We start from the raw sequence: 23,419 nt of genomic DNA on the forward strand, positions 1-23,419 counted from the left end.
TGCTGACTGGAAGCACAGAAGCCCCTGAGGGACGGCCTGGCCGACCTCTGGGCTTGGAGGGTGCGGACACAGGATGCTTGATCTGAGCATGGCTGGAAGCAGTGTGCCCTGCAGGTGGTGGCAGCTGCACTGCAGACGTGCCAGCGCTGGCATGTGGAATGGTCACCTGCCGAGAGAGGACACCTGCACCATTGTCGGACGACACACTGGCTCTCTGAGGGGACCGGCTCGGCTCATCCGCCACAATTGCATGCTCCACTGATTCCTGGCCTTGTATAGGACTGGAAGGGCCCGGGGTGATCCTAGCTGATGCAGATAGGGTGGCTGCAGTGAGAGTTCGCGTTGCCTCAATCTGGGTGTGGACGAGGCCGGCAAGTGACTGCGTGGCAGCAGTGAGGACCTGTGAGCCAGGTGCCAGTGCTTCGGAGAAGCCCTGGACAGTTCTTTCCATTGCTTCGGACAAGGCCGGTGCCAACCGCTCCACTGCCTCGGACAAGCCCTGGACAGACCTTTCCAGGGATTGTCCGAAGCCCTGAACAGTCCTTTCCATAGCGGCCTCGAAGCCCTGGACAGTCCTCTCCATTGTTGGGCCAAAGCCCTCGACAGACCTCTCCATTGTTGCCCCGAAGCCCTGGACAGTCCTCTCCATTGTTGGGCCAAAGCCCTCGACAGACCTCTCCATTGTTGCCCCGAAGCCCTGGAGAGTCCTGTCCATTGTTGCCCTGGAGAGTCCTGTCCATTGTTGCCCCGAAGTCCAACACACTCTTTGCCAGTGTATCTATTGACTGAGGCATCCTCCCTGTAGTGTATGTACTTTGCAGAAGGAACTATATTCTGCAGCCCCTGTATACTGCAGTACCAGTAGTGACCACCCCTGTATATAAGCCTGTGTAGTAACTGTTGCATAGTAGTTCCAGGTTGTCTCCACTCAGTAAAGACCTGTTATAACCAACTCCTGCAGTCCGTGTCTCAATTATACACGGACATAATACTGGCGACGAGCAGATCCGAACTTACCTACAGTCTGCACCACCTCATGGGGATCCATCCCTGAAGCGAAGTTATCAGAGGTCGAGGCCAGAAGGAAGAAAGAAAAAAATAAAATGAACAGAAGAAACGGGCATCGACCGTGGGCATCCGCCTCTGATTCATCGGAGTTGAAGATTTGCAGGAGAGGCTGTCGAGAGCGGGGCTTGGTTATCCTGTCGGTGTTTCAGCTAATCGGGCTGGTGGCAGGTGGTACACTGATCCTTCCTGGGCTGCGGCGGTCTAGAGCTCGATCGGGTGGCTTTTCAACGGGGCCGAGCAGCGTTGTCGGGAAGAGGAGAGAGAGAGAGGGTGGAGCACACAGGGCACGGCCGGTGCTACGAAGCCGGGCAGCGTACAGACCCGAGAAGAGGGAGGCAAGTGTCCTGCAGGGTTGCTCCGACGACGGGGAAATAATAAAAATTAGAAGCGCAGAAAGCCGCGAGGAGCTGCAGTTGCCACGGGAACCGCGGAGAGCGGCGTTAGCAGCAGCGCGGGGGGAAGTGTGTGAAGACCATAGGGCGTCGCCATCAAGGCATAAAACGCCAGCAACAGCGCTAGCAGCAGCGGAGGAGACAGAAAGCGCGGGAGGCGCCATCTTAATCCAGCGGGGAAGAAGGCAAAGCGCGGGAAGCGCCATTTTGTTAAATCGGGGAAGAAGGCAAAGCGCGGGAGGCGCCATCTTAGATTTCCAAGATGCTGAAGACTGGCAATATCACTGCCTTCGATAATGCAATAGAAGACTGAACCACGTATGTGGAAAGAGTCGAGTATATTGCAAGGTAAACGAAGTAGCCGATGAGAAAAAGGCATCGGTACTACTAAACTTAATGGCCGCAAGAACGTACGGCCTATTGCGGAACCTGATTACTCCAGCCAAACCGAAGGCGAAGAGTTTTAACGAAATTGTTGATATCCTACAGGAACACCTAAATCCTACACCGCTGCTGATAGCAAAGATTTAAATTCCACAGGAGAAATCAGCATAAAGATGAGAGCAATGCTGATTACCTTACGGAACTACGCAAGCTATCAAAGCACTGCCAGTTCGGAGCAGGACTGGCAGATACCCTACGGGACAAATTTGTCTGTGGACTCCTGAGTGAAGGAACCCAGAAGAGGTTACTCTCCGAGAAAGAGCTGACGCTAGATAAGGCTTTCAGCGTGGCAGTATCATACGAAGCAGCAGCAAGGGGAGCTGCGGAAATACAGCAAAAGCCACAGGAATACGGCACCCACGAAATGACATGGGGATTTGAAAAATGTTATCGCTGTGGCAGAACAACCCATGACCAGAAGGACTGCTGGTCCAAGGACAAAATATGCAGGCAATGTGGAAAGATGGGACACATTGCACGAGTTTGCAGGTCTGGGAAGAAGACTAACGACAACAAAAAGGCTACTAAGGAACAGTACAGGAAAGTACAAAAGATGACGGACAGTAGTTCCGAAGACCAGATGAGCGATAGTGAATCCGGGAACAAGAGACTAAGCTGTCTCAAACTTCACAACGTAATCGCAAAAGAGGATCACTGAACCATTTGGGTCACCCTCACGATAGCAGGGTCCCAAGTCAAAATGGAATTGGATACAGGATCAGCTCTGACCGTCATGAATCGACGAGACTACGAGTGGCTATTCTCACACATGCCCTTGAAAGAGACATCCATTGTCTTGAAGACGTATACGGGGCAAAAAGTATACCCCAGAGGAAAAATAAGGGTGCCTGTCGAATACAACGGCAAGGAAATACAGAAATTGTATCTGTACATACTGCAAGATGGTGGACCACCGTTATTGGGACGTGAATGGATCAGAAAGATAAGTTTAGACTGGCACTCCATTCAGGCACTGACGGTGGCTGGTAAAAAGGATGACGACGTCACTCCTGGACGATTGTCAACAATCTTAGCTAACGCCAAAGCGGTATTTCAACAAGAACTGGGAACTCTTAAAGGCGTAACCGCCTCGATAAAAATAGAAGAGAATGCAATTCCCAAGTTTTTCAAAGCAAGACCGGTACCATATGCAATTCGCCCAGCCGTCGAGGCAGAGCTGGAGAATCTGGAGAATGCAGGCGTGTTATCTAAGGTAGACTGGAGCGAGTGGGTGACACCCATCGTTCCTGTCATGAAGAAAACGTTAAACAATAAGTCTGAGGAGCCAAGGAAGGTTCGCATCTGTGGGGACTTCAAGGTGACGGTGAACCCAGTCCTTCACACAGTACAATATCCTCTTCCAAGGATAGAAGATATTTTCGCCTCACTATCTGGAGGGAAGCGTTTTACAAAAATTGACCTAGCACAAGCATATTTGCAGATGGAGGTTGAAGAATCCTCTAGGAAGTATCTCACGATAAACACTCACAAAGGTCTTTACCAGTATAATCGACTGGTATTCGGAGTAGCATCAGCTCCGGCGATATGGCAAAGAGCGATGGAACAAGTCCTGCAAGGGATTCCGGGGACTCAGTGTTACTTGGACGACATCCTAGTGACAGGTGAAGATGACAGTGAACACCTTGCCAACCTAGAGCAGGTGCTCACTAGACTACGTGAACATGGGCTACGAGCCAATCGCCCCAAGTGCGAGTTTTTTAAGAAACAGATATCGTATTGTGGCCACGTGATTGATGAAGAGGGGTTACATAAGTCCCCTGACAAAATTGAAGCAGTAGTTAAGGCTCCAGCGTCTGAAAATGTGTCACAACTGAGGTCATTCCTCGGATTGGTGAATTATTACCATAAGTTTTTGCCGAATTTGTCCACAATTCTGCACCCACTGAACGCCCTACTACAAACTGGAGTAGCTTGGAAATGGAGCGATGAATGTAAGCGGGCCTTTCAGAAGAGTAAGGACCTAATCACTTCAAGAAAAGTATTGGCTCACTACAACCCATCACTACTGATAAGACTGGCGTGTGATGCGTCTCCCTACGGCATTGGAGCGGTACTGTCACATAAATTCCTTGATGGTTCAGAGAGGCCGATAGCTTTTGCGTCACGCTCGTTAACTTCAGCCGAGCGTAACTACGCCCAGATTGACAGAGAGGCCCTCAGCCTGGTGTGGGGGTTGAAGAAGTTCAATCACTACCTGCACGGTCAGAAATTTACTCTACTACTGATCATCAACCTCTTGTCTCCATTTTCAACCCTCAGAAGGGCGTACCGATAATGACAGCACAACGGCTACAGAGGTGGTCCCTTTTCCTAGGGGCACACCAATATGACATCGAGTACAAAGGAACTAAACAGCATGGGAATGCTGATGGATTGTTGCGCCTACCGTTGCCGACGGTGGAAGAAGCACCTGCAGTGGATCCAGTGGAGATATTCCACTCGACCATAGTCGAATGTCTCCCTGTGACGAATGCAAACATAGAAAAGGAAACACGAAATGACCCGACACTCTCCTGGGTCTATGATTTAACGGTGAAGGGATGGCCAGCACATGGCGAACCACTGCTGCCAGCATTCTCGCCGAGAAGAGAACAGCTGTCAGTGTGCAGAGGAACCTTGATGTGTGAATCCAGAATAGTAATTCCACCCAAATTGAAGGATAGAGTGCTCAATGAGCTTCATGAGGGTCATCTGGGAGGGGTAAAAATGAAGAACTTAGCCAGAGCGTTTGTGTGGTGGCCGGGAATCGATAGAGAAATCGAAGAGATGACCAAGAGCTGTACAGGATGCCAGAAGGTCCAAAACACCCCACCACAAGCCCCTCTACATCCATGGGAGTGGCCCTCATCTCCATGGCAAAGGGTGCACATTGATTTTGCTGGTCCCTTTATGGACTCGATGTTTTTAATTGCGGTGGATGCACATTCAAAGTGGCCAGAGGTAATAAAAATGTCCTCAACCACCACAAAAAAAACTATCACAGTCTTACAAACCATATTCGCCAGGAATGAGCTGCCTGAACAGATTTGCTCTGACAATGGACCACAGTTTGTGTCTGAAGAGTTCCGGAGGTTCTTAAAGAACAATGGTGTTAAGCATTACACATCCGCCCCATATCATCCAGCCACCAATGGATTGGCTGAGAGGTTCGTTCAAACATTCAAGAAGGCTATCAAGGCAATGTGTAATGAAGACATACCCCTACAACACAAGGTGGATAACTTCTTGTTTGCCTACCGGAATGCGACACATGCAGTTACCAACCAAACTCCAGCCATGATGTTCTTCAATTGAAGACTATGATGCCGCTTGGATTTGGTTAAGCCAAACATCAGAAGAGATGTGGAGAACAGGCAGTTCCAGAATATGAATGAAAGGATGACCAGGAGTTTTAAGATAGGTCAACCAGTTTTGGCCCGGGACTACTGCACAGAGAAATGGCAGCCAGGAACGATCTGTACACGGCAAGGACCTCTCATGTATACCGTGGACGTTGGAGAGAGCATTGTAAGACGCCATGCTGACCAGATTCTAGAGTCACTGGAAAACGTCAATTCCATACCACGATCCGATACACCTGGTGATGAAACCGAAGTACCGATTGCATCTACCTCAGAATCGGTGACATTGGAAGCAGACGAACCAAACAACGACGTTGGTCCCGAATCAACTTTGCCAGAAGAACCTGCTACCCCAAAGAGGCGTTATCCAGACAGAATCAGGAAGCCTCCTCAAAGACTGAACTTATAATTGCTTAACTTCAACTAATGTATCTAGCAACTGTAATTGTAAATATGTTATTTAATTATTAATCGAATGTTATGTACTGTTTAGCTAAAAGGGGAGGAATTGTAGTGTATGTACTTTGCAGAAGGAACTATATTCTGCAGCCCCTGTATACTGCAGTACCAGTAGTGACCACCCCTGTATATAAGCCTGTGTAGTAACTTTTGCATAGTAGTTCCAGGTTGTCTCCACTCAGTAAAGACCTGTTATAACCAACTCCTGCAGTCCGTGTCTCAATTATACACGGACATAATACTCCCCACTGCAGCCATCAGCTCAGTGTGCCTGAGCCGGGCCTGGGTGCTCATTTCAGCCAGGCGACGCACCTCCTCTGCACTCTGTGCAGCAGTCATCACTACCTGCCTTGCCCTCCGGGGAGACGGTGGCCGAACTTGCCTACCCCCCTTGCGTTGCTGCATGCCGCTTGTTCCGGCAACTGCCTGATCCTCAGAGCCCCCCCCCCCCTTCCCTCCAGGGAACTACTATCCCCAGTCTGTACATGTGTATGCTCCCCTGAGATTGGAATGGATGGTCCGGCTTCCTCCTGATCCTTGCCTCCGGAGGCACTGGCACTGGCAGCTTCAGGGCGTGGAGCCCCAGTTGGTGATGCATCATCTGAAAGCAGGGAGGTGGAAGAGTGGCTTTAGCAAAAGGATAGGTTGGCGGAAAGGCATGGCAGATTGCGGCACACTGAGGAAGCATGCTGGCGGGGGGACCAAGTGGAAGGAGACAGCTGCAAAAGGTGAGAGCCTTACCCTCGCTGTCGAGAATGGGGTCGGCAGCTGCAGTGGTAACAGGACCAGACAGACGTCCTCCAAGAATCTGGTGCACTCTCTCCTTGAGATCCGTGAGAGTGACCACTTGTGGAGGTCCGCCACCAGTTCAACGCTGCTCCTTTCGCATCGTCACCAGCTTGGACTGCAGGGGAAAGAAGGGGAAGTTCTGTAACATGATGCCTTGAGAGATCACCTCATGCCCCCCATGGTGCAAGAGCCCTTACATGATGCCTTGAGAGATCATCTCATGCCCCCCATGGTGCAAGAGCCCTTACATGAGGCTTTGAGAGATCATCTCATGCCCCCCATGGTACAAGGGCCCTTACATGAGGCCTTGAGAGATCATCTCATGCCCCCCATGGTGCAAGGGCCCTTACATGATGCCTTGAGAGATCATCTCATGCCCCCCATGGTGCAAGGGCCCTTAGATGTGGCCTTGAGTGAAATGTCCATGTGTGTGCCCAGAAAGGGCCATGGGTGCTTGCTGACAGATGGCCATTGGGGCATCATGGCAACAGGGTCCTCGAAGTTAGGTGCAGATGGAGGGAATCAGGCAGCACGGTGGCATAGTGGTTAGCACTGTTGCCTCACAGCGCCAGGGACCCGGGTTCGAATCCAGCCTCGGGTGACTGTCTGTGTGGAGTTTGCACATTCTCCCCATGTTTGCGTGGGTTTACTCCGGGTGCTCCGGTTTCCTCCCACAGTCCAAAGATGTGCGGGTTAGGTTGATTGGCTATGATAAATTGACCCTTAGTGTTAGGGGGATTAAATACGTGGGGTTACGGGGATAGGGTGGGATATGTGTTGGTGTAGGGGTTATGGGGATCGGGTGGGATATGTGTCGGTGCAGGCTCGATGGGCTGAAATGGCCTCTATCTGCACTGTGTGGTTTCTGTGATTTCTGTGATCAGAAGTTTGCATAGCCAACACTCACCCTAACGACCCGAGTGAGGTCGTTGAATTTCTTCCTGCACTGAACAGGGGTCCTGGTCGCCATGCTGTTGGAGTTGACCCTCTGAGAAACTTCCCTCCAAGACCGTCGGTAAGCCTTTTGATTCAGCCTCTTGCCATTGTCAGGATACAGAACATCTCGATGGCGCTCAACTGCAGACACCAACTGGTCCAGAGCCTCAGTGCTGAAGCGCTCTGCTCTCTGTCTCACCTTCTCCATCCTCACCAAGTTTATTGCGCCAGAGAAGGGCGAGCGCCGATTCTGAGGCCTACAGGGCGTTGAGTGTAGCAGCTCAGGCTGACTGACCCATCCCTTTAAGAGCTGGCCGGCGCCTGGAAGTCTCGTGGTTTCCGGTAATTGAGATCACCTGCGCTGCGCCCGTCCGCGCCGATATTGGGTAGCGCCTGAAGTTTTGCGCCTTAGGAGCCCCGTGCAACGTCTGAGTTCGCGCCTCAATCCCCTTTGGGGGCGATGCAACCCAATATCTCGCCAGGCAGCGATAAGTTTCGTCTGGCTATAAACTTTGCGCAGCGCCAGTTCTAACGCCTCAAACGGGACTATACCCAATTTCTAGGCCAACATTATGCAGTGTTTAGACATTATCCATTCTTAGCAGAGCCAAGAAAAATGGTCCCTTCTGAGGAGTGAATCAGACCTGATCAAGATTCCAGTCAACGTATATATACCTTGAAATGTCTTTCAATTGACTATTCCATTCAGTAAGACAACAAAGCAAAATGCTGTATGAAATGTCAATGAGGCTGGTGCAGAATGCATGCCTCTCAACCTCTGGACCAACGAATCAACAAAAATGAGGAAGAAATGACCAAAATCAGGTTCACTTGTTTATGACTGCATAGATGGCCTTGAGGCTGCCTTCAGTCTGCATTTGCACATCTCAGTGTATCATAGCAACCCACCTCTTAAGCCTATAAGGCATCTGATTTTTGTATTACACCAGGTATGCTGCTTTTATTCTGCAAATTTCACGTCATTACAAGATTTGCTTGGGTGGAATACCAGAAATGCAGTATAAAATAGGCATATATGCAATAGTATACTGTTAGGCAGGCCACTAGTAAGCATAAAAACAGCCTGTACAAGGTCACACCAAAAATTTAAGTTTTAAAGTTAAAAACATAATTTTGGTCAAAATCACAGTGGCAATCAGAGGCCATTAAGCAGCTATATTTTTGATCGTGGTTTTTTCACCTGTATTATGAATGCTGGGATAACCCTCCTACAAATGGCATTCTCGTACTCTTTCATTAAAGAGGGAGAAGCATCTTACTGAACACCGAATTATCAGTCCTGTGAGTGCAAGAGAGACAAGCTATTTTTTCACCACTTAAATCAGGCTGTGCCAGACAACCCCAGGCCTTTGATAGGTGTGGTTGTATGGGTTGCTCTTCTAAAGCTGGGGTTTAATCCTGTAAATTGTTTCATCAAAGAGACATATAATTTGGAGCACTGGAGCTGCCTCATTGCTTGTCTCTCCCTAAATACTGTCTTATTCTGGGATAATTGGAGCTTCATTTTAATGCACTCTGTTCTCTTGCAGGATTTTTCATATTCTTAAAAAGTGGGGTAGCAGTTCCCCTTTAAAAGTTCACTGTATGTTGATGGACGTTTTCTTCTTTTGCAGATAACAGGCGTTGTCCTATTGGCTGTTGGAGTATGGGGTAAACTTACCTTAGGCACTTACATCTCACTCGTCGCTGAGAATTCCACAAATGCCCCGTACGTACTCATTGGGACTGGCACTACCATTGTCGTTTTTGGCCTCTTTGGTTGCTTTGCAACATGTCGTGGAAGCCCATGGATGCTGAAATTGGTAAGTGGCACATAAACGGTTTTATTACTTTAAACACTGATGCTGTGCATATCTGAAAACACCTTCATTAAATGGATCTATATACCTCAACTGATATTGGTGACATTAATATTGCAATTCTGTTCATCTGCTAATTTAAGAATGTAATTTAAAAAATGGCATTCAAGCATCTTGGCAAGTCTGACATTCTGGTGAAGGTGGTGGGCTGGTGCTATTTAAAATGTGGTGAGGGTATGCAGACTGCAGCTGTATATTTGTTACATGCTCTTCCAGTTTCTCAGGTAGCACATGGCACAATGGCAGATTGTAGCAGACAGACTTGCACACGTTCTCACTGATACTTAGTCCTGCAGACAGGCTGGAAGATGGTGGGATCACCATATTAGGGAATCAATTCCATAGCTTTACTATACACAAAGTATATTCTCAGGAAGGGAATGAAAGGGGAAAACCTACATAAATCCCAAACTCTTTTTTTAAATGAAAAAACTGCAAATGCATTTGTAATAAAAACAGCAAATGGTAAAAATACACAAGTCAGTCAGAATCTGTAGGGCTCTGAGGAAGGGTCTTACACGTTACATGTTAACCTGCCTTTTCTCTTTACCAATGCTGACTGACCTGTTTCCAAAACTATAAATTTAGTGAGCATAAAGGAGGGTGCCTTTCTCCCTAAGTTATGATCATTTAAACTTTTTTTTAAAAAGTAAGAACAACTTATTTTCTTCTTTCCCCTCTTTGGGTCTGCTTGTGTCACAAGATGGTGAGTGAGGAACATGTTCCTTGGCCTCTGCACATCCTGCTTTCAGATGAACTACTAGGTGTACAAGCTCTCAGTAATATGTGATTTGTTTCTTATAAGCAGCTGACCTTCACTCACTACCTCCCCACAGCAGCACAGCTAAAGCTATGAACGCAATGGATGCCAACCCACAGGCATGACCATATGTCCCACTTCTCTGTGATGCACTGAGTTGGTGCTGTAGCACACTAATTTTTAAATGTTGTTTTTAAAAATTGTGCAATTTACCTACTCCCACTGAGATTCATTTAAAATATTTTTCCCTCTTCCCTGTCCATAGTAAAGTACATATTTTTCTGTCTCCCCACTATTTTGTTGTGATATTGTATGTGTGCAAAATGAAAATGCTGCTTTTTGGGTGGTGTGGAATTCCACTGGTACAGTGATCAATGCACTGTTACCTGGCTCAGTTAGTTAAGGCAGTGAGTAGCTGAGCCATACAAACCATGTGATCCACAATCGGTGCTGATTTAGCTGATCTCTGCCAGTGGTGGGGATGCTGCAGTTGACCTCAGTACCCATACCACCAGCTGAAGTCAGCTAGGGAAGTAGAGAATCTGGGCGCATTCTCATTCCTGATAAGTTAACCACTTGGAAGTGCACAGGTGTGGACGTCGGGTATGGACAGGATTGGGCTCCGCTTGAATACTTACCTGCAGGCGAATATCCTGCTGACACTCATTGGCTAGCTCACATATGAAGAAAGGCCACTTGGATGAGATATAGAAAGGCATCCATAGATCATACCTGATCAAGGAGAGGAGAGAAAACTAGCTGCAAAGCGAGGGGAAAATCCACCTGTTCTGTGGAAAATCAAAATCTTGATGTTTATCCTGCTATTAGTTTCACTCTGAAACTGCCCAGAATGTCAGATGCTACTACAGCATCATGTATGTTTTTTGAGCTATATAGTTTAGCAGAAGCAGGGATTCCATTCAACATATTTTTGGGTTTATCTGGTCGATGTCTTTGAATATCACTAACTTTTAGACTATTGCTTCTCTGTTTGTAGTATGCCATGTTCCTCTCCCTGGTATTCTTGGCAGAGCTGGTTGCTGGCATTTCTGGGTTTGTGTTTCGACATGAGGTAAGTATGTTTGTAATTTAATTTGAATTATGATCACAAGATGATAAATCCCCTGCCTTGGTTCTAACCTGTTCTGCTATTTTCATCCATATTGCAAATATTCCTATAATCTTCATTACATGTTTTATGTATAATGTATTTACTCCAAACAAGCATGAGAAATATAAGAACTAATAATTAGAAATGGTTTGTTTCAGTTTAATTCACTTAGAAAATAATAATAGGATTGGGCAGAGTCAACACGGATTTATGAAAGGGAAATCGTGTTTGACAAATCTGTTAGAGTTTTTTGAGGTTGTAACTAGCAGAATAGATAAGGGGGAACCAGTGGATGTGGTGTATTTGGATTTTCAGGAGGCATTCGATAAGGTGCCACACAAGAGGTTATTAAACAAAATTAGGGCTCATGGGATTGGGGTAAAATACTAGCATGGATTGAGGATTGGTTAACGGACAGAAAACAGACACTAGGAATAAATGGGACATTTTCGGGTTGGCAGGCTGTAACTAGTGAAGTACCGCAAGGATCAGTGCTTGGGCCTCAGCTATTCACAATCTACATCAATGATTTGGATGAGGGGACCAAATGTAATATATCCAAGTTTGCTGATGATACAAAGCTGGGTGGGAATGTAAGTTGTGAGGAGGATGCAAAAAGTCTTCAAGGGGATATAGACAGGCTAAGTGAGTGGGCAAGAACATGGCAAATGGAATATAATGTGGAGAAATGTGAAGTTATCCACTTTGGTAGGAAAAATAGAAAAGCAAAGTATTTTTTAAATGGAGAGAGATTGGGAAATGTTGGTGTTCAGAGGAACCTGGGTGTCCTTGTACACGAATCACTGAAAGTTAACATGCAGGTACAGCAAGCAATTAGGAAAGCAAATGGTATGTTGGCCTTTATTACAAGAGGATTTGAGTATAAGAGTAAATACATCTTACTGCAATTATATAGGGCCCTGGTGAGACCACACTTAGAGTATTGTGTACAGTTTTGGTCTCCTTACCTAAGGAAGGATATACTTGCCATAGAGGGAATGCAACATAGGTTCACCAGACTGGTTCCTGGAATTGGGGGATTGTCCTATGAGGAGAGATTGAGTAGACTAGGCCTATATTCTCTAGAGTTTAGAAGAATGAGAGGTGATCTCATTGAAACATACAAAATTCTTACAGGGCTTGACTGGGTAGATGCAGGGAGGATGTTTCCCATGGCTGGGGAGTCTAGAATCAGGGGTCACAGTCTTAGAATAAGGGGTCGGCCATTTAGGACTGAGATGAGGAGAAATTTCTTCACTCACAGGGTGGTGAATCTTTGGAATTCTCTACCCCAGAGGGCGGTGGAGGCTCAATATTTGAGTATATTTAAGACAGAGATTGATAGATTTTTGAATATTAAGGGAATCAAGGGATATGGGGATAGTGCAGGAATGTGGAGATGAGATAGAAGATCAGCCATGATCTTACTGAATGGTGGAGCAGGCTCAAAGGGCCAAATGGCCTACTCCTGCTCCTATTTCTTATGTTCTTATATAATTCTCTGCTGATTATAGTGCAAAATATTGACTCTGTTCAACTTCTTCCATTGTATTGTAGCAAAATGTGTTTTAGTTCATCCATTGCAAAGATTTTAATTTGACAAAAATTAGAATTTTTCTTCACCCCCAAAGTTGTTGCATATGTTCTCTGTGGAGCCATGTTGTGCATGGAGCCTGGGTGTTTTAAATGGGAGGGTAAAGGGAGAGATTGATCTGTAGCTGATTAATCATTTAAAAATTGTCAGAAAGATGGCAAACATTAAAAGGTAAAAATGTAGACACAACATCAGAACTGGAGTGAGCTTCCTACCTCCCTACTTGATAGTGCCCCAAAATAGAAAGTTAGCAACAAATGGGAGTGGAAAGCAGAATGAGTCTTTAGACCTGCAGTGCACAAAAAGGATATATACATTGCAAAATATTATTTAGCTACAATAGAAATGAGATAAAATTCAACCAGTGAATAAGTAACAACAGTGTCTGAGAACTGATATGTTTCTTCCATTGCCTATAAATGGGATCTTTATGAAATAACAATTATCACTGTGTAAACTCCCACAACCTCCATTCTTTCGACACTGCCCCCCGCCCCCACCACCGCCAGCAGTGCCTTCAGCCACCTATAACATGGAATTCTCTTCCTCATTTCTTCTGCCTTATATCTCTGCCTATCTTCAAAATCCTTTTTAAAACCGCTTTGATTAGGCTTAGGTCACATATCCTAATCCCTCTCTCTTTCTGTTTGAGTCCCCTGACCCACCTGTAAAGTGCTTTGGGATATTTTGTTATGACAAAGGTGTTATAAAAGTGCAGGTTGTTGAGTATTATTAGCAGCAGCTTTTGTTCTTTGTCCAAATCGTAAATGTTGTTTTGTCCTTCTGCAGATCAAGGATATTTTTCTCAAGACTTACACGGATGCTGTTCATAATTACAATGGAAAGGATGAACAAAGTCATGCAGTGGATGATGTACAGAATAGTGTAAGTAAATCAGTCATTTATAACAATAGTGTCAAGTGCAGTTCTCTTCTACTGGGTTTGGCGAAGACGATTAGGAGGAAGTTGGCTGCAATAAATACTGAAACCAGAGTTGAAAAGTTAACCTAACATAGCTATACCTTGTGAACTGGCATTGCCCATCACTGCTCCTTCATGTCAGCATTTATTTACTATATGAGATAAATCACTGTGCCCAGGGAGTTTGTGTGGAAATTGTATTTATACAACATATGACCATGGCATCGAGGTACAGGAAGCCATTGAAGCAGGGGGAGTTAATAGGAATGTAGTGATAATTGGGGACTGCATAGTCAGGGGGATAGATACAGTTCTCTGTGGCCAAGAGCGAGAGTCCAGATGGCTGTGTTGCCTGCCCTGGTGCCAGGTTTCGGGACATCTGCTCTGGGCTGGAGAGAAACTTGCAGTGGGAGGGGGAGAAGCCAGTGGTCGTGGTTCATGTAGGTACCAACGACATAGGTAGAACTAGGAAAGAGGTTCTGCTGAGAGAGTATGAGCAGCTAGGGGCTAAATTAAAAAGCAGAACTTCAAGGGTAATAATGTCTGCATTATTACCTGAGCCACGAGCAAATTGGCATAGGGTAAATAAAATTAGAGAGATGAATGCGTGGCTCAAAGACTGGCATGGGAGAAATCGGTTTCAATTCCTAGGGCACTGGCACCAGTACTGGGGAAAGTGGGATCTGTATCATTGGGACGGTCTTCCCCTGTACCCTGCTGGGACCAGTGTTCTGATGAGCCATATAACTAGGGCGGTAGAGAGGGCTTTAAACTAAATATTGGGGGCATGGGATCAAATTTGGGAAGATGTGGAATTCAAAGATTAGCGACAAGGCAATAAAGAAAGGTATTAATATGAGAAATGATAAACAGACCGTGACAGGAAGGGATAGAGAGTACAAATCTAAGAGTAAATCAATAGATAAGGCTAGAGGTTACAAAAATAATAAAAGGACAAAACTAAAGGTTCTGCATCTGAATACACGTAGCATTCGAAACAAAACAGATGAACTGATAGCGCAAATAGAAATAAATAAATATGATCTGATGGCCATTACAGAAACATGGCTGCAGGATGACATAGATTGGGACCTGAATATTGAAGGGTACATGACATTTAGGAAGGACAGGAAGGTGGGAAAAGGTGGAGGGGTGGCTCTGTTAATTAATGATGGTATTAGCACAATAGAGAGGGATGACCTAAGTTCAGGAAACCAGGATGTAGAAGCGGTTTGGGTAGAGATGAGAAATAATAAAGGCAAGAAGTCACTTGTGGGAGTGGTGTACAGGCCCCCTAACAGTAACCACATGGTAGGATGGAGTATAGAGGAAGAAATAATGGGAGTTTGTCAGAAGGGTACAGCAATAATCATGGGGGATTTTAATCTGCATATAGACTGGAAAAATCAGATGGGCAAAGGTAGCCTAGATGAGGAGTTCATGGAATGTTTTCAGGATAGTTTCTTACAACAGCACATTCTGGAGCCAACCAGAGAGCAGGCTATACTAGACCTGGTATTGTGCAACGAGATAGGATTAATTAATGACCTCATGGTGAAGGCGCCCCTAGGTAGCAGCGATCATAATATGATTGAATTTTACATTCAGTTTGAGAGAGAGAAGAGTGGGTCCAAGACTGGTATTTTAAACTTTAAATAAGGGCAATTATGAGGGCATGAAAGCAGAGCTAGCTAAAGTGAACTGGCAAATTAGGTTAAGGGATAGGTCAATAGAGTTGCAGTGGCAGACATTTAAGGGGATATTTCAAAATACACAGATTATATACATTCCAACAAGAAAGAAAAATTCCAAGGGGAGGACCCACCATCCGTGGTTAACTAAAAAAGTTAAAGATAGTATTAAACTTGAAGAAAAAGCATATAATTGCGCAAAGATGGGTGGCAGGTCAGAAGATTGGACAGAATATAAAAAACAGCAAAGAATGACTAACAGATAGTAAGAGTTTCTATAGATATTTTAAAAAGAAAAGAGTTAATAAAGTGAGTATTGGTCCTATAAAAAGTGATTCTGGGGAATTAATAATGGAAAATAAGGAGATGGCAGTTGAATTGAACAGGTATTTTGCATCGGTCTTCACTATAGAGGATACAAGTAATATCCCAGAAATAGCTGTAAATCAGGAAATAGAAGGGAGGAACTCAAGAAAATTATAATCACCAGGGAAGTGAGCAAATTGTTGGAGCTGTGGGCTGACAAGTCCCTGGGCCCTGATGGACTTCATCCTAGGGTCTTAAAAGAAGTGGCTAGTGAGATAGTTGATGCGTTGGTTTTAATTCTCCAAAATTCCCTAGATTCGGGGAAGGTTCCATTAGATTGGAAAATAGCAAATGTAACTCCTTTATTCAAAAAGGGAGGGAGACAGAAAGCAGGAAACTACAGGCCAGTTAGCTTAACATCTGTCACAGGGAAGATGTTAGAAGCTATTACTAAAGACGTTATAGCAGGGCACTTAGAAAAGTTCAAAGTAATCAGGCAGAGTCAACATGGTTTTGTGCAAGGGAAATCATGTTTAACCAATTTATTGGAGTTCTTTGAGGAAGTAACACGTACTGTGGATAAAGGGGAACTGGTGGATGTACTGTACTTAGATTTCCAGAAGGCATTTGATAAGGTGCCACATCAAAGGTTATTGTGGAAAATAAAAGCTCGTGGTGTAGGGGGTAACATATTGGCATGGATAGAAGATTGGCTAGCTAACAGGAAACAGAGTAGGCATAAATGGGTCATTTTCTGATTGGCAAGAGTGGTGTGCCACAGGGATCAGTGCTGGGGCCTCAACTTTTTACAATTTATATAAATGACTTGGATGAAGGGACAGAAGGTATGGTTGCTAAATTTGCTGATGACAAAGATAGATAGGAAAGTAAATTGTGAAAAGGACATAAGGAGGCGACAAAGGGATATAGATAGGTTAAGTGAGTGGGCAAAGATCTGGCAAATGGAGTATAATGTGGGAAAATGTGAGGTTGTCCATTTTGGCAGGAAGAATAAAAAAGAAACATATTATCTAAATGGTGAGAGATTGCAGAGCTCTGAGATGCAGAGGGATCTGGGTGTCCTAGTGCATGAATCGCAAAAGGTTACTATACAGGTACAGCAAGTTATTAGGAAAGCTAATAGAATGTTATCGTTTATTGCGAGGGTAATTGAATACAAAAGTAGGGACGTTATGCTTCAGTTATACAGGGCATTGGTGAGACCACATTTGGAGTACTGTGTACAGTATTGCTCTCCTTATTTAAGGATGTAAATGCGCTGGAAGCAGTTCAGAGAAGGTTTACTAGACTAATACCTGGAATGGGCGGGTTGTCTTATGAGGAAAGGTTGGACAGGCTAGGCTTGTATCCACTGGAGTTTAGAAAATTAAGTGGTAACTTGATTGAAACATATAAGATCCTGAGGGGTCTGGACAGGGTGGATGTGGAGAGGATGTTTCCTCTTGTGGGAGAATCTAGAACTAGGGGTCACTGTTTAAAAATAAGGGGTCGCCCATTTAAGACGGAGATGAGGAGAAATGTTTTCTCACAGATGGTCGTGAGTCTTTGGAACTCTCTTCCTCAGAGGGCGGTGGAAGCAGAGTCTTTGAATATTTTTAAGGCAGATAGATTCTTTGTAAGCAAGGTGAAAGATTATCGGGGGTAGGTGGGAATGTGGAGTAATAGTCTCAAAGCGCTTTACAGCCAATGAAGTATTTTTGAAGTGGAGTCACTGTTGTAACATGGGAAACGCAGCAGCCAATTTGTGCACAACAAGCTCCCACAAACAGCAATGTGATAATGATCAGATAATCTGTTTTTGTTATGTTGGTATGTTGGTTGAGGGATAAATATTGGCCAGGACACTATCATTGGTCCCTGATGGAAGTACACATATGTTGATGTCAGGTAGCTCAACAACATTCACTATCCAAAGTCACACATCAGTAATAGTAATTTGGGAGAGGTACCACAGGATAACAGGTGTCCATGGCACTGTACCCAGCAAGCAGTCAATGCCTTGAGGAGGGAAGGAAGGTTGACAGAGAAAATTGGGGAAGATAAAAAAGTATTTTTTTTTAAACCCACAGTAAGGGAAACACAAAGAAATGTTTTAACGAGCTTTTAGTTTGTGTGCTTGCTTTGGGAAATTTTTTGGTACAGTGGGAAGCTGTTCATCCAAACAGTTTGGCAAATGCCCTCCTTCAGATAAGTAAATAACTGATTCCATATTAATTCCAATGTTATTAAACAATTTTAATTCATCAGAGAAATTCACTCTGCTCACAGATCAGAATATCTCACCAGTGATGGCAAGTTATAATTCTTTCAGTGATAGTAAAGACTAACTCACACCACTTAGAACTCTTGCTACCTGCAAAATATCCTGCTTATTCTACAGGAGGGACAATCCTTTGAGTAATAGCGTGGCTTTCACATTCTAAAATATTGCACACAGCATGCTTACTGTTAGCTAAAGACGCCAGATGTGGTTTTAACCCTCACTCAATTGAATTGGCACCTTAGTGAGGAGAGAAAAATATTCTCTGCATGAAGTCAATGATGTTACAGCTGTGTTACAGCACATCCTGTAAGACTCACTTCCAGAGCTGTCATCATCAGGTGGAAAAGTTAAAAATGCAGTTCATGATCACAGAGAGTGAGACACTTTTCAGAGCCACTTAAACATGGGGAGCAGTACTTGTTTTCCAGTGTGGGTTATGGCCCCAATAATTATGGGGAGGCGGGGAGGGCTTGGGGCATACCGAAAATGGCCAAAGAACCCGGCAAGGTCGGGGACGTGAAGGTCCTGCCGAACTTAACGGCAGGACCTCATTAACATTTTTTGGATCCGAGTCCCGCCCTACAGCTGGCCAAATGGACAACTTGGCCAGCGGCCAGGGGGGAAATCCAGCAGCAGGAAACACATAAGAACATAAGAAATATGAGCAGGAGTAGGCCAATCGGCCCCTCGAGCCTGCTCCGCCATTCAATAAGATCATGGCTGATCTGATCCTAACCGCCAATCTACTATCACACAACCATCTCCTGAATCTAACAGAATTAGACACACGAAATAGGAGCAGGATCAGGCTACACGGTCCCTGGGCCCGCTCCGCTACCCACAGGGCCATGTCCGATCCGAACCTAGACTCATGTCCAAATTCCTGCCCGCTCCCCGTAACCCTTCATTCCCTTTACTTCTAGGAAACTGTCTATTTCTGTTTTAAATTTTTGGGGCAGCATATTCCATGGACCTACCACCCTCTGAGTGAAGTAGTTCCTCCTCATCTCAGTTTTGAAAGAGCAGCCCCTTATTCTAAGACTATGCCCCCTAGTTCTAGTTTCACCCATCATCGGGAACATCCTCCCCGCATCCACCCGATCCAACCCCTTCACAATCTTATATATTTCAATAAGATCGCCTCTCATTCTTCTGAACTCCAATGAGTAGAGTCCCAATCTACTCAACCTCTCCTCATATGTCCATCCCCTCATCCCCGGGATTAACCGAGTGAACCACCTTTGTACTGACTCGAGAGCAAGTATGTCTTTTCTTAAGTATGGACACCAAAACTGTACGCAGTATTCCAGGTGCGGTCTCACCAATACCTTGTACAACTGAAGCAATACCTCCCTATTTTTATATTCTATCCTAGCAATGAAAGCCAACATTCCATTGGCCTTCTTAATCACTTGCTGCACCTGCATACTAACCTTTTGAGTTTCGTGCACCAGAACCCCCAGATCCCTTTGTACTTCAGTACTTTCCAGTTTCTTGCCATTAAGATAATAACTTGCTCTACGATTTTTCCTGCCAAAGTGCATAACCTCACACTTTCCAGTATTGTATTCCATCTGCCAAATCTCTGCCCACTTACTTAGCCTGTCTATGTCCCCTTGCAGGTTTTTTATGTCCTCCTCACTCACTACTTTCCCTCCCATCTTAGTATCATCTGCAAACTTTGATATGTTACACTCGGTCCCCTCCTCCAAATCGTTAATATAGATTGTAAAGAGTTGGGGACCCAGCACTGACCCCTGTGGAACACCACTAGTTACTGATTGCCAGTCCGAGAATGAACCATTTATCCGAACTCTCTGCCTTCTGTTAGATAGCCAATCCTTTATCCATGCCAGAATATTACCCCAATCCCGTGATTTTTTATCTTAAGCAATAATCTTTTGTGTGGCACCTTGTCAAATGCCTTTTGGAAGTCTAAATACACTACGGCCACTGGTTCCCCTTCATCCACCCTATATGTTACTTCCTCAAAGAACTCCAGCAAATTTGTCAAACATGACTTCCCCTTCATAAAACCATGCTGACTTTGTCCTATTAAATTATGATTATCCAAATGTCCTGTTACTGTCTCCTTAATAATGGACTCCAAAATTTTACCTACCACAGATGTTAGGCTAACCGGTCTATAGTTTCCAGCCTTCTGTCTACTGCCCTTTTTAAATAAGGGTGTTACATTAGCAGTTTTCCAGTCTGCCGGGACCTTTGCTGAGTCCAGGGAGTTTTGGAAAATTATTACCAATGCATCCACAATCGCTACCGCCACTTCCCTCAAGACCCTAGGATGTAAGCCATCAGGTCCAGGTGATTTATCCGCCTTGAGTCCCATTATTTTACCGAGTACCACTCCCTTAGTGATTTTGATCGTGTTTAGCTCCTCCCCCCCATAGCCCCCTGTTTATCCAGTGTTGGGATATTCTTAGTGTCCTCTACTGTAAAGACTGATACAAAATATTCATTCAGTGTTTTTGCCATCTCCATATTTCCCACCATTAATTTCCCGGTCTCATCCTCTAAGGGACCAACATTTACTTTAGCCACCCTTTTTCTTTTTATATAACTATAAAAACTCTTACTATCTATTTTTATATTTTTTGCTAATTTACTTTCATAATCTATCTTCCCTTTCTTAATCAATCTTTTTGTTATTTTTTGCTGTCTTTTAAAGTTTTCCCAATCCTCTATCCTCCCACTAGATTTGGCTACCTTATATGCCCTTGTTTTTAGTCGAATACTATCCTTAATTTCTTTACTTAGCCACGGATGGCTGTCTTTTCTTTTACACCCTTTTCTTCTCAGTGGAATATATTTTTTTTGCAAGTTGTAAAATAACTCCTTAAATGTACACCACTGATCATGTATCGTCTTACCCTTTAATCTATTTTCCCAATCCACTCTACTCAATTCCGCTCTCATACCTTCATAGTCTCCTTTATTCAAGCTTAGCACGCTTGTTTGAGATCCAACCGTCTCACCCTCTAATTGAATATGGAATTCAACCATGTTATGGTCACTCATTCCAAGGGGATCCTTTACTAGGACATTTTTAATTAATCCGGTCTCGTTACACAGGACCAGATCTAAGGTTGCTTGCCCCCTGGTCGGTTCAGTTACATACTGCTCAAGAAACCCATCCCTAATACACTCAATGAACTCATCCTCAAGGCAGCCCTGCCCAATTTGATTTGTCCAATTAATATGATAGTTAAAATCCTCCATAATTATAGATGTTCCCTTATTACAAGCCTCAACTATTTCCTGATTGATACTCCGTCCAACAGAGTTGCAACTGTTTGGAGGCCTATAGGCTACGCCCACTAGTGTTTTTTTCCCCTTATTATTCCTTACCTCCACCCAAACTGTTTCATTATCCTGATCTTTTGACCCAATATCATTTCTCTGCATTACAGTGATTCCTTCCTTTATTAACATAGCCACCCCACCTCCCCTTCCTTCCTGCCTGATCGTTAAATAACCTGGTATGTTTAATTCCCAGGCATTGTCACCCTGCAGCCATGTTTCTGTAATGGCCACAAGAACATACCCATATGTAGTTATTTGTGCCATTAACTCGTCTATTTTGTTACGAATGCTACGTGCATTCAGATAGAGAACTTTCAAATATGTTTTGTGACACTTAGTTCCTGCTTTTGCCCTTTTTATTACTTTACCTTTTACTCCATACCTTCTGCCACTTCCTGACACGCTCTGGTTTTTAATTTCCCCACTGCTACCTAAGTCTATGACCTTCTCTGTTGTCATTTTTATTATTTGCTCTCTAGGAACCTCCCCCCCACTAGTTAGTTTAAAGCCCTCTCTACAGCCCTAGTTATATGATCCGCCAGGACTCTAGTCCCAGCACTGGCCAAGTGAAGCCCGTCCCAACGGAACAGCTCCCTCCTGCCCCAGTACTGGTGCCAGTGTCCCAGGAAGCAAAACCCATTTCTCCCACACCAGTCTTTGAGCCACGCATTTAACTCTCTAATTTTATTTGTCCTAGCCAAATTCGCTCGTGGCTCAGGATTATTACCCTTGAGGTTCTGTTTTTTAATTTGACCCCTAGCTGCTCATACTCCTTTAACAGAACCGGCTTCCTAGTCCTATCTACGTCGTTTGTACCAACATGGACCACGACAACTGGATCCACCCCCTCCCACTGCAAGTTTCTTTCCAGCCCAGAGGAGGTGTCCTTAACCCTGGCACCGGGTAGGCAACACAGCCTTCGGGACTCTCGCTCTCAGCTGCAGAGAACTCTATCCCCCTAATAATACTATCCCCTACCACTACAACATTTCTATTTACTCCCCCCTCTTGAATGGCCCCCCGTTCCACGGTGCTGTGGCCAGGTTGCTCATCCTCCCTGCAGTCCCTGCTCCTGTCCCCACAGGGAGTAAGAACCTCGAACCTGTTGGACAAGATCAAGGGCTGCGGCTCCTCCAGCTCTACCTCCTGGATCCCCGTACCTGCCTCACTCATAGTCACACCGTCCTGTCCCTGACCATGGGCTACATCTGAATTAATTAACTTCATAGGTGTGACCACCTCCTGATACACAGAGTTCAGGTACTTCTCCCCCTCCCTGATGTGTCGCAGTGTCTGAAGCTCAGACTCCAGCTCATCAACACGGAGCTGGAGTTCCTGTAGCAGCAGACACTTGTCACAGACGTAATCACCGTGAGCCTCAATGGGGTCCACCGGCTCCCACATCTTGCAACAGCAACACATCATCTGCTCCATTCTATGTAATTAATTAAATTTTTTATTGTTAGTTATGGACACCCTCTGCCCGATTTTAGATGCTAGTATCCCCTTTAATTAATTGGATTTAAATTAAATCAATCCCTCTAATTACACCAGTTAAATGGTTTACCAACAGTCACTCTGCACCAGAAAGGCCTTATTAACTACAACCCACAGAGTTAAAGTTTGAAAAGAGCACCTAACACCCCACTTACCCTAACTCACACTTACCCAAACTCACAGCACTCTCTGATGACTCGCACTCACTGTAAACATTGACCCAGAAATTCGACTCTCCACGGGTGAGTACGCACGGGGTACTCACCCGTAGGCCGAATGGAAGTACCGGTTTTCTGTATGCACTGCGCATGCGCGGGAAACCAGCACTTCCGATCCTCTGAACAAAGAGGTTCAGAGGTCGAACGCGCGCGCAGGAGAGGCTGCGCGTGCGCTTTGAACTTAGGTTTTTTTTGCAGGTTTTCCTGGGATCGTAAGCCTGCAGTATTTAGAAATGTAAAAAGCAGGCGTAAGGCCTGCTTTTTACAAGGTAAGTGGTCAATTAATTAAAATTAAAACATTTTTTCCACAGGTTTATTATTTTTAAATACTTTAAAGCAAGTTAAGTTTATTTTTAGCCCCGTTAGAATATAAAATTATTTTTTTC

General features: G+C 44.8%; 1 protein-coding gene across 2 annotated transcripts in view; it reads left to right on the top strand.

The window, feature by feature from the left end:
* tspan7 (tetraspanin 7) overlaps positions 1 to 23,419 on the top strand; it is a 161,540-nt gene that overhangs the window by 119,482 nt on the left and 18,639 nt on the right. For both annotated transcript variants that reach the window (XM_086006633.1, XM_086006632.1), the window contains exons 2-4: positions 9,085 to 9,273; positions 11,088 to 11,162; positions 13,585 to 13,680. In XM_086006633.1, the coding sequence (XP_085862759.1) occupies positions 9,085 to 9,273; positions 11,088 to 11,162; positions 13,585 to 13,680 (360 nt within the window). The remainder of the gene's footprint in view (positions 1 to 9,084; positions 9,274 to 11,087; positions 11,163 to 13,584; positions 13,681 to 23,419) is intronic.

This window comes from Somniosus microcephalus, chromosome 14 (assembly GCF_052327205.1).
Source record: "Somniosus microcephalus isolate GS21.2 chromosome 14, FLI_Smic_1.0, whole genome shotgun sequence".
In the NCBI taxonomy this organism is placed as follows: Eukaryota; Metazoa; Chordata; class Chondrichthyes; order Squaliformes; family Somniosidae; genus Somniosus; species Somniosus microcephalus.